Source organism: Epinephelus fuscoguttatus, linkage group LG4 (genome assembly GCF_011397635.1).
Source record: "Epinephelus fuscoguttatus linkage group LG4, E.fuscoguttatus.final_Chr_v1".
NCBI classification, from domain to species: Eukaryota; Metazoa; Chordata; class Actinopteri; order Perciformes; family Serranidae; genus Epinephelus; species Epinephelus fuscoguttatus.
Window position 1 is genome coordinate 29,029,970 of NC_064755.1, and position 14,386 is coordinate 29,044,355.

Here is a 14,386-nt window from a genome sequence, read left to right on the forward strand (position 1 = left end):
TTGATGAAAAGATGAAAAGATGGAATATACAAAATGAAACAGATATAATAAGTATTAGCTTTACAACTCTTATGTTTACAGCTCTTGTTTCAGTTAAGATTTTGTAGAGAGTAAAGGAAATTTCTTGTTTCATTCTTATCACAGAAAATCAAAATCAAAAAGATTCACGTCATCACAAATAATGATCAAGAAATAGTCATGTATTAATTATTTCATGTGATTGTACAGAGACGGTTTTTAAAATTGGAGTAGACAATGTTAAAAAAAGATATTATTTAAGTAAAATATTTCTTGTAAATAGTTCTTAAAAGCCTCTTGATGTAATCTGTTTCTGCAGAACTTGTTTATTTACACAACATACACAGAAGTACACACCTGTCTCAACTGTCTAAGTTACTGACATGACGTTGCCTCCAGATGAAGAAGCTGGAATTAGACATGCAAACTGATTTTAGATAAATTTCTTTTGATGCAGATTGACCTTTATTTTATTTCACCAAATTGGCCCACTTAATTGCCAGACTTGTTCCTTTCAATACAACAATGTGATTAATGACGTTGTTTCTCAGCTTTATCCATGATTTCTTTTAATAAATGATTTCTACAGTAGGGACTTATTCAATCATTACCAAAGCCTTCAGTCTCTTTATTTTTGAAGTTATGTCCATTTTATCTTTTTACTCTTTAATTTCTTAAAGTGGAATGTAATCGGCAGCATCCCTGTTATTGTTAAATTGGTGACCGATGAACTTCCCCATCTCTGACTTTCTGTTGGCAGCAGCAGTTGAAGCTCAAATACACTATGAAAATCAATGCGATCATCACCATTGCTATGCCCTAAAACACAGACCAAAGAAAGACAAAGAAAAAGACACATGAATATAAGATGATTATCAACACTGTAGTCTCGCTCACCAGACCTTTCTCAAGAAAAGAAAGGTCTGGCTGCACCGACTCTCACTTTGAGATTGGAGAAAAAAACGCCCCAGCTGTTTGTATTTCTTTCAACCAATCACAATCGTTCTGGGTGGTGCCACAGCAATTGGTGCGCTTGCAAAAATATTGCAGGGGGAAACAGGTTTTGGTGTAACACGCCCACAAAAATACTGACAATAAAAATAAAAAAATATCAAAAATACCACCCCATACATATCTATGAAAACTGCTACACAACCAGAGGTGGGAAGGCGGGACTTCAGCGGGTGGCTTGTTCCGCCGAATGAGAGGCAGATCTATGCAGTAAACTTCCGCCCACTCAGACTATCAACACTGCAACACATCTTGTAGAAAGTTGGTCAGTTTTCCACTGATGTAGCTCAACAACTGCTGCATGCATTACCAAGAAATGTTAGAAAGTTATTCGTGGTTCCTTGACAATGAATCCTACTGACTTTGGTGATCCTCGAAATTTTCTGTTAGCACCACCATGAGGTTAACAGTTGAGGTTCTTGGGTAAATGTTTCAACAACTGTTGAGTAGCTGCATACATTTATGCTCTTAAAGCTACTTTTACGCCATTCTTGCATTTCACACAGCGCTTAGAAAAAATTTGAACATCCAAAACTCCACCTCTCTCCGAAGGCCTACTCCCCCTCCTCCATTACGTCCTCATTACGTCCATGATAGACGTAGGCGTTGGCAGTCCGTGTACTTCACGGCCATTCGTTTTTTGTTTCAAAATAACAAATTGAAACACGGAAAACCAACCATTATCCGTTTTTTTATTTTGAAATGACCAAATGAAAAAGGAAAAAAACGATCCGTCTCCCATTTTTTATTTGATAATAAAGAAAAGAAAAACGGAAAACGAATCGTCATCCATGATCAGTTATCCGTTATCCGATTTAATTCGGGAATTTAAAAAAATGCTGTGGTTAACTCCTTTCTCTATTTTTTGTTCGTTTCTTCTCTGTGACCAGAAAGTTGCATTCATGTGGTGTCAGAATAATCGGAAAAATGAAATTGATGACACATCTTTTGACGGGTCGTTCGTGGAGCACATAAGAGCTATGAAATGTACATAGCCTACAGAGCATGTACATTTCCTATAACTACTAGAATTATTATTATCCCGGCTATTGCTATAAATGGGTTTATGTCAAATGTGATGACAGTGCAGGTATGGTTTATATGAGGTTTAACGTGCTGATCCTCTGATGAAACCAGTGCTATGATTTTTGTTGTTTTAAAACTTGAATATTGCTTTAAATGGATCCATCTCAAATACGGCTACGGAGGCAGTTACGAGTAATATTATTTGATCAAAGTGAGACAGTTCTCACAAGATTTAATGTGTATAATTTTATTTTTTTCAAGTAAGTTAAATATGAAGGGTTTGCCTCAAATTAAGTTATATTATACGCTACTGGTGTCTTTTGAATAATTATGTTGGGGTTGGTGATGGTTGGGGGTGCTGGGGGTGTGCTCCACAGTGCGCAGTAGATGTGTGGCCACAGGTGTTTTGGCAGCACTGGCTGCCAATGTAGGGTGTATGCCCGTGTAACTCCGGACTGTGACCGAGTCGGATGTATGAACAGCCAGTGGCTGCACTGCACTGTTACCTTGTACAAATATTGATTTTTATTTTCTCTCTGTGTAGCCTATATTCATGTTGGAGCTACTAGGTTGATAAATATATGGGAATATTAATATGAACAGTAGCGAAGTTGTATTAGCCTTTTTGTGGAAATTAATAAGAGGCACTGACAATGTCCTATTAAAGATCTCTTTGTGAATATAATTCTTTTTTTATCCAAGAAGGGGTAAAGCGCCCAAATAATCAATATAATAAGCCCTTCAACAACATCGTCTGGCAAATTAGTTTTATTATGACCAGATCGCTTTACTTGTTTAATCATAGTGTAATTTCATTATTACTGTCTTTATTTTCTCACTTGATAGTATGTTTTATTTTATCTAACAACATGATTACATAGATTAACGTATAGGTGCTCTACTAGAGGACTATTCAAAAATAGTGAATGGAAACTTTACATTGACACTTATTTTGATGAATATTTTTCATACCTTTATTTATTTATATTGTACTTACGTCCTGCATGCAAGTTACACAGCACCCAAACGATCTTTTCCGTGTTTCACACGTTTTGTCTTATACTTTTAAATGGTTTAAATGTTAAATGGTCCAATAAAACGGACAAGAGTTCTGTCACATCTGAAGGGACTGCAGACAGATATAGCATTTTTGCAAGAAACACATTTATGTGACTCAGACAAAAATAGATCATAGATCAAATCATTGACAAAACACTCCTTTCTTTTGTGAAATTAGTAGAATACAAAGCCATAGTGATTTCAGATCATGCCCTGTTTTGCTTGAATTTGCATTCCCATCAACTTCCACCCAGCGACCTCTATGGAAGCTAAATTGTTCTCTACTATCAGATAAATTATTTTATGATTATATATCAAAATCATTCATTCATCTTCTAACCGCTTCATCCTCTTGAGGGTCGCAGGGGGGCTGGAGCCTATCCCAGCTACATCGGGCGAGAGGCAGGGTACACCCTGGACAGGTCGCCAGACTATCGCAGGGCTGACACATAGAGACAAACAACCATTCACGCTCACATTCACACCTATGGACAATTTAGAGTCACCAATTAACCTAGTCCCCAATCTGCATGTCTTTGGACTGTGGGAGGAAGCCGGAGTACCCGGAGAGAACCCACGCTGACATGGGGAGAACATGCAAACTCCGCACAGAAGGGCTCCCACGCCCGGGATCGAACCGGCAACCCTCTTGCTGTGAGGCAAGAGTGCTAACCACCACACCACCGTGCCGCCTATATCAAAATCAATTGACCATTTCCTGGAAACCAATAAAACTGATGACGTTTCTCCTTCTTTACTTTGGGAAACATTGAAAACGGTTCTCAGAGGCCAGATTATTTCTTTTTCAGTTCATGCTGCTAAGCAGCGCAGGTTTAAAATACAGAAACTAACAGAATCTATTTCAGACTTAGATCGACAATATTCCGAAATGCCTTCCCTAGAACTATATAAAAAGAGATTGGGCCTCCAGACAGAGTTTAATTTATTATCCACTGCCAAAGCAGAACAACTGTTGCTCTATACATGTGGTACTTTTTATGAATACGGAGATAAAGCAAGTTGGCTCCTTGCCCATCAAATAAAATGTAAATCTTCGTCACGCATGATTTCTCAAATTGCTGACTCCTCTCAAAAGTTAAATACAGACTCTGTTATCATAAATGATATCTTTTCATCTTATTATGCCAATCTGTTAACCTCAGAAGCCCCTAGTGACACATCACCCATGAATTGTTTTCTTGATAACTTAGTAACGCCCACAATCAGTGCAGAGCTAAACCTGGAGTTAGACAAACCTTTTTTATTAGGGGAAGTGGTAAGCTCCATTCAAAGTATGCAAAATGGTAAATCTCCAGGTCCTGATGGGTACCCCATTGAGTTTTTTAAAAAGTTTTCAAATAAACTAGCCCCTCTTCTTTTGGAAGTGTTTGATGACACTTTTTCTGTAGGCTCTTTACCTCCAACATTGACTCAAGCATCTATCTCGCTTCTGTTAAAACCCGGAAAGGACCCTGCAAACTGTGCCTCCCACCGTCCAATTTCACTATTGAATGTAGATGTTAAAATACTGGCAAAAATGCTTGAATGCTGTTTGGGTACTGTTTTGATAGATATTATTTCAGAGGACCAGACTAGTTTTATGAAAGGTCGTCATTCTTTTTCCAATATATGTCGGCTCCTCAACATTATTCATTCTACATCTTCATCTCACTCTGCAGAAGTAGTTATTTCGTTAGATGCGGAAAAAGCTTTCGATCGGGTAGAATGGGGATATTTATTTGCTGTTTTGAAAAAATTTGGTTTTGGTGAAAAATTTATTGCAATGGTCCATCTTCTTTATTCTTCCCCACAGGCTTGCGTCTGCACGAATAATTTCCTTTCTTCATACTTTCCCCTTTCACATGGTACTCATCAAGGTTGCCCTCTTTCACCGCTTTTAATTGCCTTAGCCATTGAACCCCTATCCATAGCCCTGAAAGCATCCCTGTTGATTATGGGCATTCGTTGTTGGGGTGTTGAACACCGGGTGTCCTTATATGCAGATGACTTATTATTATATGTCACTGACCCTGTTATCTCCGTACCAGAAATACTGGATATTTCAGGAAAATTTGGTGCTTTCTCTGGATATAAATTAAACTTTACAAAAAGTGAATGCTTTCCAATTAACAACTCGGCCTTAACGATAAACCAAGGAGAACTTCCTTTTCATCTTTCCAAAACCGGTTTCAAATACCTTGGCATAAAAATCACTTGCTCTATCAAATCCCTACATAAAGAGAACTTTGCAGCTCTGGTGGAAAAGGTGAGATCAGATCTCCAGAGATGGAAAGTCATCCCTTTATCTTTAGCCGGTAGAGTTCAGTGTATAAAAATGAATATTTTGCCCCGATTTCTTTATCTTTTTATGTGTTTACCTCTTTTTCTTCCCAAATCCTTTTTTCAGTCGGTAGATAGCCTGATTTCATCCTTTATATGGAGGAGCCGGGTTCCACGTATCAATAAGTTTCTTCTTCAGAGAAGTAGGCCAAAAGGGGGCTTAGCTCTTCCAAATTTTATGTTTTATTATTGGGCAGCAAATATTCAGAAGATAATTATTTGGTTACAACATCTGGATATAAACTGGTGTTGTATGGAGGCTGACTCGTGTTCGTCCTCCCTTCAAGCTCTAGTTTGCACACCCTTGCCCCCCCTTGCCCCGCCGACACATCTCTAGTCCTGTTGTTACCTCCACACTTAAAATTTGGTTACTTTTTTTTAAGTATTTTAATTTTCGAGGTCTCTCTCTTTCTGGGTCGGTATGTAATAATCATTTATTTCTTCCTCCAAAGTTGGATAATGTCTTTGGGCAGTGGAACAGAAGGGGACTAAAATGTTTCGAAGACTTTTATATCGATGGTACCTTTGCAAGTTTTCAAACTTTATCTGTGAAATTTAACCTGTCTAGTTCAAACATGTTTTGATACTTTCAAATTCGTCAGTTTTTAAAACTCATAATCCTTTGTTTCCATCACTACCACCCAAATCCGGTATAGACACACTCCTTGAAACTCCCCCTATGCCTAGAGGACTTATCTCCTGGTTATACAATAGTATTCTTTCTTTCAAGGACCATACACTTAACAATATTAAGGGCGCATGGGAGAAAGAGCTGGGTAAGGAGTTTAATGATGACTGGTGGGAGAGGGCTACCACTCATGTTAACTCCTCTTCCTCCTGTGCTCATCTAAATGTAATCTAGTTTAAAGTACTGCATCGAATGCATCTTTGTAAAGTTAAAGTGTCAAAAATTTTATACTGAAATAAATGATAAATGTGATCGATGTGTGCAATCTCCAGCTGATCTAACCCATATGTTCTGGTCATGCCCTGCATTGTTAAATTTCTGGTCCTTTTATTTTAAAATGATCTCTGAGATTATTGGGGTGGAGGTTCAGCCGGGTGCAGAAACTGCTATCTTTGGAGTTCCTGATACGAGTAATAATTTTACATCAAAACAATTAAACCTCTGCCCCTCCTTCATCCTCATTATTGTTGGAGGACCTGATGACATTTCTTAAACTAGAAAAAATCAAATTTGTCATTCGAGGGTCGGCCCAGAAATTCTATTCTACATGGCAGCCTCTCTTATCTTATCTTGTTCAATTAGCTGTCCTTCCATAAGGCCATTTGTATGTATATGTAGCCTGTGTGTGTATATATGTATGTATGTACAGTACAGGCCAAAAGTTTTGACATACCTTCTCATTCAATGTGTTTTCTTTATTTTCATTACTATTTACATTGTAGATTCTCACTGAAGGCATCAAAACTATGAATGAACACATGCGGAGTTATGTACTTAACAAAAAAAGGTGAAATAACTGAAAACATGTTTTATATTCTCGTTTCTTCACAATAGCCACCCTTTGCTCTGATTACTGCTTTGCACATTCTTGGCATTCTCTCCATGAGCTTCAAGAGGTAGTCACCTGAAATGGTTTTCCAACAGTCTTGAAGGAGTTCCCAGAGGTGTTTAGCACTTGTTGGCCCCTTTGCCTTCACTCTGCGGTCCAGCTCACCCCAAACCATCTCGATTGGGTTCAGGTCCGGTGACTGTGGAGGCCAGGTCATCTGCCGCAGCACTCCATCACTCTCCTTCTTGGTCAAATAGCCCTTACACAGCCTGGAGGTGTGTTTGGGGTCATTGTCCTGTTGAAAAATAAATGATCGCCCAACTAAACGCAAACCGGATGGGATGGCATGTCGCTGCAGGATGCTGTGGTAGCCATGCTGGTTCAGTGTGCCTTCAATTTTGAATAAATCCCCAACAGTGTCACCAGCACAACACCCCCACACCATCACACCTCCTCCTCCATGCTTCACAGTGGGAACCAGGCATGTGGAATCCATCCGTTCACCTTTGCTGCGGCTCACAACGACACGGCGTGTTGGAACCAAAGATCTCAAATTTGGACTCATCAGACCAAAGCACAGATTTCCACTGGTCTAATGTCCATTCTTTGTGTTTCTTGGCCCAAACAAATCTCTTCTGCTTGTTGCCTCTCCTTAGCAGTGGTTTCCTAGCAGCTATTTGACCATGAAGGCCTGATTCGTGCAGTCTCCTCTTAACAGTTGTTCTAGAGATGGGTCTGCTGCTAGAACTCTGTGTGGCATTCATCTGGTCTCTGATCTGAGCTGCTGTTAACTTGCGATTTCTGAGGCTGGTGACTCGGATGAACTTATCCTCAGAAGCAGAGGTGACTCTTGGTCTTCCTTTCCTGGGTCGGTCCTCATGTGTGCCAGTTTCGCTGTAGCGCTTGATGGTTTTTGCGACTCCACTTGGGGACACATTTAAAGTTTTTGCAATTTTCCGGACTGACTGACCTTCATTTCTTAAAGTAATGATGGCCACTCGTTTTTCTTTAGTTAGCTGATTGGTTCTTGCCATAATATGAATTTTAACAGTTGTCCAATAGGGCTGTCGGCTGTGTATTAACCTGACTTCTGCACTACACAACTGATGGTCCCAACCCCATTGATAAAGCAAGAAATTCCACTAATTAACCCTGATAAGGCACACCTGTGAAGTGGAAACCATTTCAGGTGACTACCTCTTGAAGCTCATGGAGAGAATGCCAAGAGTGTGCAAAGCAGTAATCAGAGCAAAGGGTGGCTATTTTGAAGAAACGAGAATATAAAACATGTTTTCAGTTATTTCACCTTTTTTTGTTAAGTACATAACTCCACATGTGTTCATTCATAGTTTTGATGCCTTCAGTGAGAATCTACAATGTAAATAGTCATGAAAATAAAGAAAACGCATTGAATGAGAAGGTGTGTCCAAACTTTTGGCCTGTACTGTATGTATATGTGTGTGTGTGTATATATATATATATATATATATATATATATATATATGTGTGTGTGTGTGTGTGTGTGTGTGTGTGTGTATGTATGTATGTGTGTGTATATATATATTTTTATATTTTATTTTATTTATTTATTTATTTATTTATTTGTGTAAGCGTAAGCTTAATTCTACTTGGGTGCTGTGTCTCAAAAATATGTAGGCCTACCTGTGTATGTAAAAGGGCTGTACTTACATGTACATGCAGGTACATGCATTTAAATGTATTTAAGTGTGTGCATGGTGCACATGTATTTAGGGAATTTAATTATTATTTTTTTCTTTCTTTCTTTATTTTTGCATCGGCAGTGGGTGGGGATTGGGTGGGTGGGATCAAAATCAAAAAATGGAGGAATACTCTGAAACAAATCTATGTATGTATTTACCTGTATATTTATTCCTGCCAATAAAAAAAGTAAAAAAAAAAAAAAACCCAACAAACTACTAGAATATTGCTTTATTTGACATGTTATGCTGATAAATAACTTTTCTAACTAACCTAGGTCTCTCTACATGGACAGCAACTAACGGCATACCACATTACATGTCCACAAAAAATGATATGCAATACGTGAATTAATAAAAAGTTTTATTACCATGGACCAAACGTTCATTTTTGTCTGCCAGTTTTCTGTGAAAGGGACGGCAATTTCAGTCAAGTCGGCAGCTCCTGTTCCAAAATTATCTCCGAGTTGTTTTTCCAACATGAGCGGGCGTTCATGTGTGTTTTCCCAGTTGGAAAGTCATTTTTCCGATTATTCCAACACCACATGAATGCAACTTAGTGGTCACAGATGAAACGAACAAAAAATAGAGAAAGGAGTTTCCCACAGGGTTTTTTTAAATTCCCAAATTAAATTGGATAACGGATAACGATTAGTTTTCCGTTTTTCTTTTCTTTATTATCAAATAAAAAAATGGGAGACGGATCATTTTTTTTTCGTTTGGTCATTTCAAAATAAAAAACGGATTGGTTTTCCGTGTTTCAGTTTGTTATTTCGAAATGAAAAACAAATGGCTGCGCAGTACATGGACCGCTGGCAAGGTAAAGTTATATACACGGAAGAGGAGAGTGAGAGTAACGTTACAACCAAGACAGTCAAATGCAACCCCGGAGTTTTAAAAGTCAGTGATGACTGATGAGTTTTAGAATAAGGTGACAGTGCTAACGTCAGATAGTTACATTTCCAGAAAGGTAAGTGTTGCTTTAAGCTCGCGTCATCACCAGGTCTGACATTTTTTTGCAAATGATAGCATTGCTATACTAACAAGCTAAACTAAGATTGTGAACATGGTAAAAAAAAAAATCCTGTAAGCTAAACACCAGCATGTTAGCATTGTCACTCTTAGCATATTAGCATGCTAACATTTAGCTCAAAGCACCACTGTGCCTGAGCTTCACAGAGCATCTATGGAAGTATGACTGTAGACTCTTTAGGCTGCGGTCAGATAGTCAAAAAGGAAGAACTAAAGCATTGTTCCTTAGCATTCAGAGAATTTGATCATATGGCTGCCACTTAGATACTTCCAGGTCATTTAACTCATTAAGGAACCTTACTAAACAAAGACTGTTCAGCTGCAGCCTATGGGACATCAGATTGTTCCTTACCTGAGACATGAAAAACCAAAACTGAGTCTTGGTCTTGTAGTCCAACTCTTGTGATGGGGTGAGGTTGGCTGGTTTGCACCATTTCTGAGGAGCTGCTTCGTCAATTTCTATGTAACTGCCTGACCAGGTTGTCATTGTACAGGCAAAACTGTAGCCATCCCACAACACAATGATGATCCAAAACATGGCAGGGACAAAGTTGGAAGCCACAGTTTTAGCAATCTCCATTGACATCCTACACTGACAGCCTGTAATGTTCATCATCAGCAAAAAGACCACAACTGCAGGAACAATACAATACACAGCTACAAATGGAACATTCCGATAATCGTTGCAAGGGCACGCAAACTCTTTTCCAATGAACATCTTGGCACAAACAAGGATGAGGCAAATACAAGCGTTTGACATAAGAGGGCTCTTTTTAAATTCACTTCTCACGTAAGACCTCAAGGCTGTTGTTAATTCTCTACTCTCTGTAGAGGGCATATCTTGCAGCTCTGCCATTGTTAATTCTGCAGAAAGAGAAGAAAAGAAAGAGGAAAATAAAAAATCAGAGATCATGTGAATTCCTGATAGTGAGGGGCAAAAGGCCACACAAGAGCACAACAGTAAAGTTGAATGTGCCCTATGAAGTTATACTATAATATGATCCAAGTTCAGCATCACATGTTGTCATTTGTTCCTCTCATCTGTGAAATCTAACATGTTGATCCAACAGTTTGTAGCATTACTAATATGACTCTCACGTGCACTTCCTGCAGTCTGCAAACTGACTAACCAGGACACAGCGAGCTTCGTTTACATGTGGACTAACACTTGGTCATGCCATATAGCATACAGCTGTCCCACCCTCTTGCAAGTTGAAGAGCGGTGGACTTGAACCAGTAACTGTTCACTGACTTGTCTTTTTTTTGCCTTTAAGTTTTTATTAATTAATTTTAAACAGACCAAAAAACCCACCAGAAACAACAAAACTGACACATTGTTCCAAGTGATGCAAACAAGATACACAGTAACCATGAGTCAGTAAAAAAAATTACCCAATAAATAAATAAAAAAACACAACAAACCCCCAATTTGAAAAAAAGAGAAAAAAAAGGCAGTAATAACGTATCAGTTTTACATCTCATGAATATTACAGAGCTTATACATACATACAGTACAGGCCAAAAGTTTGGACACACCTTCTCATTCAATGCGTTTTCTTTATTTTCATGACTATTTACATTGTAGATTCTCACTGAAGGCATCAAAACTATGAATGAACACATGTGGAGTTATGTACTTAACAACAAAAGGTGAAATAACTGAAAACATGTTTTATATTCTCGTTTCTTCACAATAGCCACCCTTTGCTCTGATTACTGCTTTGCACACTCTTGGCATTCTCTCCATGAGCTTCAAGATGTAGTCACCTGAAATGGTTTTCCAACAGTCTTGAAGGAGTTCCCAGAGGTGTTTAGCACTTGTTGGCCCCTTTGCCTTCACTCTGCGGTCCAGCTCACCCCAAACCGTCTCGATTGGGTTCAGGTCCGGTGACTGTGGAGGCCAGGTCATCTGCCGCAGCACTCCATCACTCTCCTTCTTGGTCAAATAGCCCTTACACAGCCTGGAGGTGTGTTTGGGGTCATTGTCCTGTTGAAAAATAAATGATCGTCCAACTAAACGCAAACCGGATGGGATGGCATGTCGCTGCAGGATGCTGTGGTAGCCATGCTGGTTCAGTGTGCCTTCAATTTTGAATAAATCCCCAACAGTGTCACCAGCAAAACACCCCCACACCATCACACCTCCTCCTCCATGCTTCACAGTGGGAACCAGGCATGTGGAATCCATCCGTTCACCTTTTCTGCGTCTCACAAAGACACGGCGGTTGGAACCAAAGATCTCAAATTTGGACTCATCAGACCAAAGCACAGATTTCCACTGGTCTAATGTCCATTCTTTGTGTTTCTTGGCCCAAACAAATCTCTTCTGCTTGTTGCCTCTCCTTAGCAGTGGTTTCCTAGCAGCTATTTGACCATGAAGGCCTGATTCGCGCAGTCTCCTCTTAACAGTTGTTCTAGAGATGGGTCTGCTGCTAGAACTCTGTGTGGCATTCATCTGGTCTCTGATCTGAGCTGCTGTTAACTTGCGATTTCTGAGGCTGGTGACTCGGATGAACTTATCCTCAGAAGCAGAGGTGACTCTTGGTCTTCCTTTCCTGGGTCGGTCCTCATGTGTGCCAGTTTCGTTGTAGCGCTTGATGGGTTTTGCGACTCCACTTGGGGACACATTTAAAGTTTTTGCAATTTTCCGGACTGACTGACCTTCATTTCTTAAAGTAATGATGGCCACTCGTTTTTCTTTAGTTAGCTGATTGGTTCTTGCCATAATATGAATTTTAACAGTTGTCCAATAGGGCTGTCGGCTGTGTATTAACCTGACTTCTGCACAACACAACTGATGGTCCCAACCCCATTGATAAAGCAAGAAATTCCACTAATTAACCCTGATAAGGCACACCTGTGAAGTGGAAACCATTTCAGGTGACTACCTCTTGAAGCTCATGGAGAGAATGCCAAGAGTGTGCAAAGCAGTAATCAGAGCAAAGGGTGGCTATTTTGAAGAAACTAGAATATAAAACATGTTTTCAGTTATTTCACCTTTTTTGTTAAGTACATAACTCCACATGTGTTCATTCATAGTTTTGATGCCTTCAGTGAGAATCTACAATGTAAATAGTCATGAAAATAAAGAAAACGCATTGAATGAGAAGGTGTGTCCAAACTTTTGGCCTGTACTGTATGTAGGGATGCATCGACCCGGGAGCTTCGGCCAGTCTCTAAAATCAACACCAATACCACCACTATGGCCGACAGCAGATACCCACCAACAATGACATGATCGCTACAAAAACAAAGACGTGCCTATACTAAAATCAAATTTTGTGCTAAAAAACACTATATAGCCTAAATTTGAAAAAAAAATAACCTTTTTCACCTCCAAAAAATTAAAAAAAAACCCCATTGGATTACCATATTGCTTTCTCTCAACAAGTCGCAGCCAACCGAAGATCACAAGCAGCCAGCAATAATAGGCCACTTGTACATCCGAATGACAATGAAATGTCAATCTGACAGACATGTTGAGGAAAATAAATAAATAAAAATATTATTTTTTGACTAGTATCAGCCAATACCGACCTAGTTACGGACATATCGTGCATCCCAACACATATAAATACACATACCTATCTTGTCAACTAGGACCCTACACCATCCCTAATGCAAGCCAGAAAAGCCTGCCACATTTGGCTAATTTTGCTTGGGACATTGTTTACCCTGGTGTGGTTGGACGGCACAGCCCGTCTCTACCCATGTTGTTGTGTGCGTATTGGATCAGTGGGAATGGTGGTGTAAACTCGCTCCATTGCGCCCCGCCCATTGAATACTGATGGGTTGGCAGCAATTATCCTATTGCACCTTGCGTACTGGGCGGTGCTGTGCCAAGTTATATCTGGGGGAAGGCTGCGCGTCTCGGATGTGCGTCCTCCTACCTCTTCCTGAATCCTGGGCTGCGCGTCCGTAGCGTGGTTTGGCGTGGCTGTGTCGGCCCCACGTGGCTGTCTTGAGACGCTGGTTACTGAGCTTCCTCCGTTCACTTTTCAGGTATGTTCCGCCGCTATCGCTGCATTTCTTTGTTATATTAGTGGTGCGTCTGATGCGCTCTCTGCTTTCTAGCAGAGTTGGCTTGTATTCCGGCCGGAGGTTTGGGAGTTGGGCGTGTGTGGCCTCGGAGCGGCACGTAATAATCCACGCTCTGTGTTGGATCCCTGAGGTAGGCTGGCTTATTTCTGCCTGCCGTTTTTGCGCTTTTGTCGAGCTGCACACAAAATGTGACTTTGGTCTCTGATTGTTGTTGGCAGTTATTAGGCTGCATCCCTTCGCGGCTACCTCCCCTGTGGCCTGGGAAGCTGCGCCTTTACTGACGGGTATGTATGTGTGCATTTACATGGTTTAATCTATCTAAATGTAACTCGGCGTAGTAATTTTAACCTATTGTATATCACTGCAGGTGGCTCCACCTCTGAAGCGGGCCGCTGCGCTACTGCTGTTCTGTCTGTGGGTTCGCTGCGGCAGGCTCACTGCTCGTCTCCCGTTGTTTTTTTTTTATTACTATCGTTTCGTTTGTTTTGTTTTGTTTTTTTTTTTTTCGTTATTTACTAATCCGGGTGTGAGCGCGGGCTTGCTGCTTTGCACGCCTGGAGTAAATTCATTTGGACGAAATTGAGTGTTGGTGGCACCGCATGTGCTACTGTCTCTGTAGAGGAA

At 40.1% G+C, this 14,386-nt stretch overlaps 1 protein-coding gene across 1 annotated transcript; it reads right to left on the bottom strand.

Moving 5' to 3' along the window:
* Nucleotides 1-316: 316 nt before the first annotated feature.
* On the bottom strand, nt 317-14,062 carry LOC125887833 (uncharacterized). The gene is made up of 3 exons (XM_049574920.1): nt 13,612-14,062; nt 10,074-10,585; nt 317-837 (listed from the first exon to the last, which is right to left on the bottom strand). The coding sequence occupies exons 1-3, from the start codon at nt 14,060-14,062 to the stop codon at nt 730-732; spliced, it is 1,071 nt and encodes a 356-aa protein (XP_049430877.1). The 3' UTR covers nt 317-729.
* Nucleotides 14,063-14,386: the final 324 nt, after the last annotated feature.

Bases quoted from the DNA above. Each gene is read 5' to 3' on its own strand.
- LOC125887833 (XM_049574920.1), bottom strand. From the start codon at position 14,062: ATGCACACATACATACCCGTCAGTAAAGGCGCAGCTTCCCAGGCCACA. The intron at 10,586-13,611 runs GTAGGAGGACGC...CTCTTTCTGCAG, and splicing joins AGCCCAGGATTCAGGAAGAG to AATTAACAATGGCAGAGCTG. The intron at 838-10,073 runs GTAAGGAACAAT...TCTGTGTTTTAG, and splicing joins TTTGGTTTTTCATGTCTCAG to GGCATAGCAATGGTGATGAT.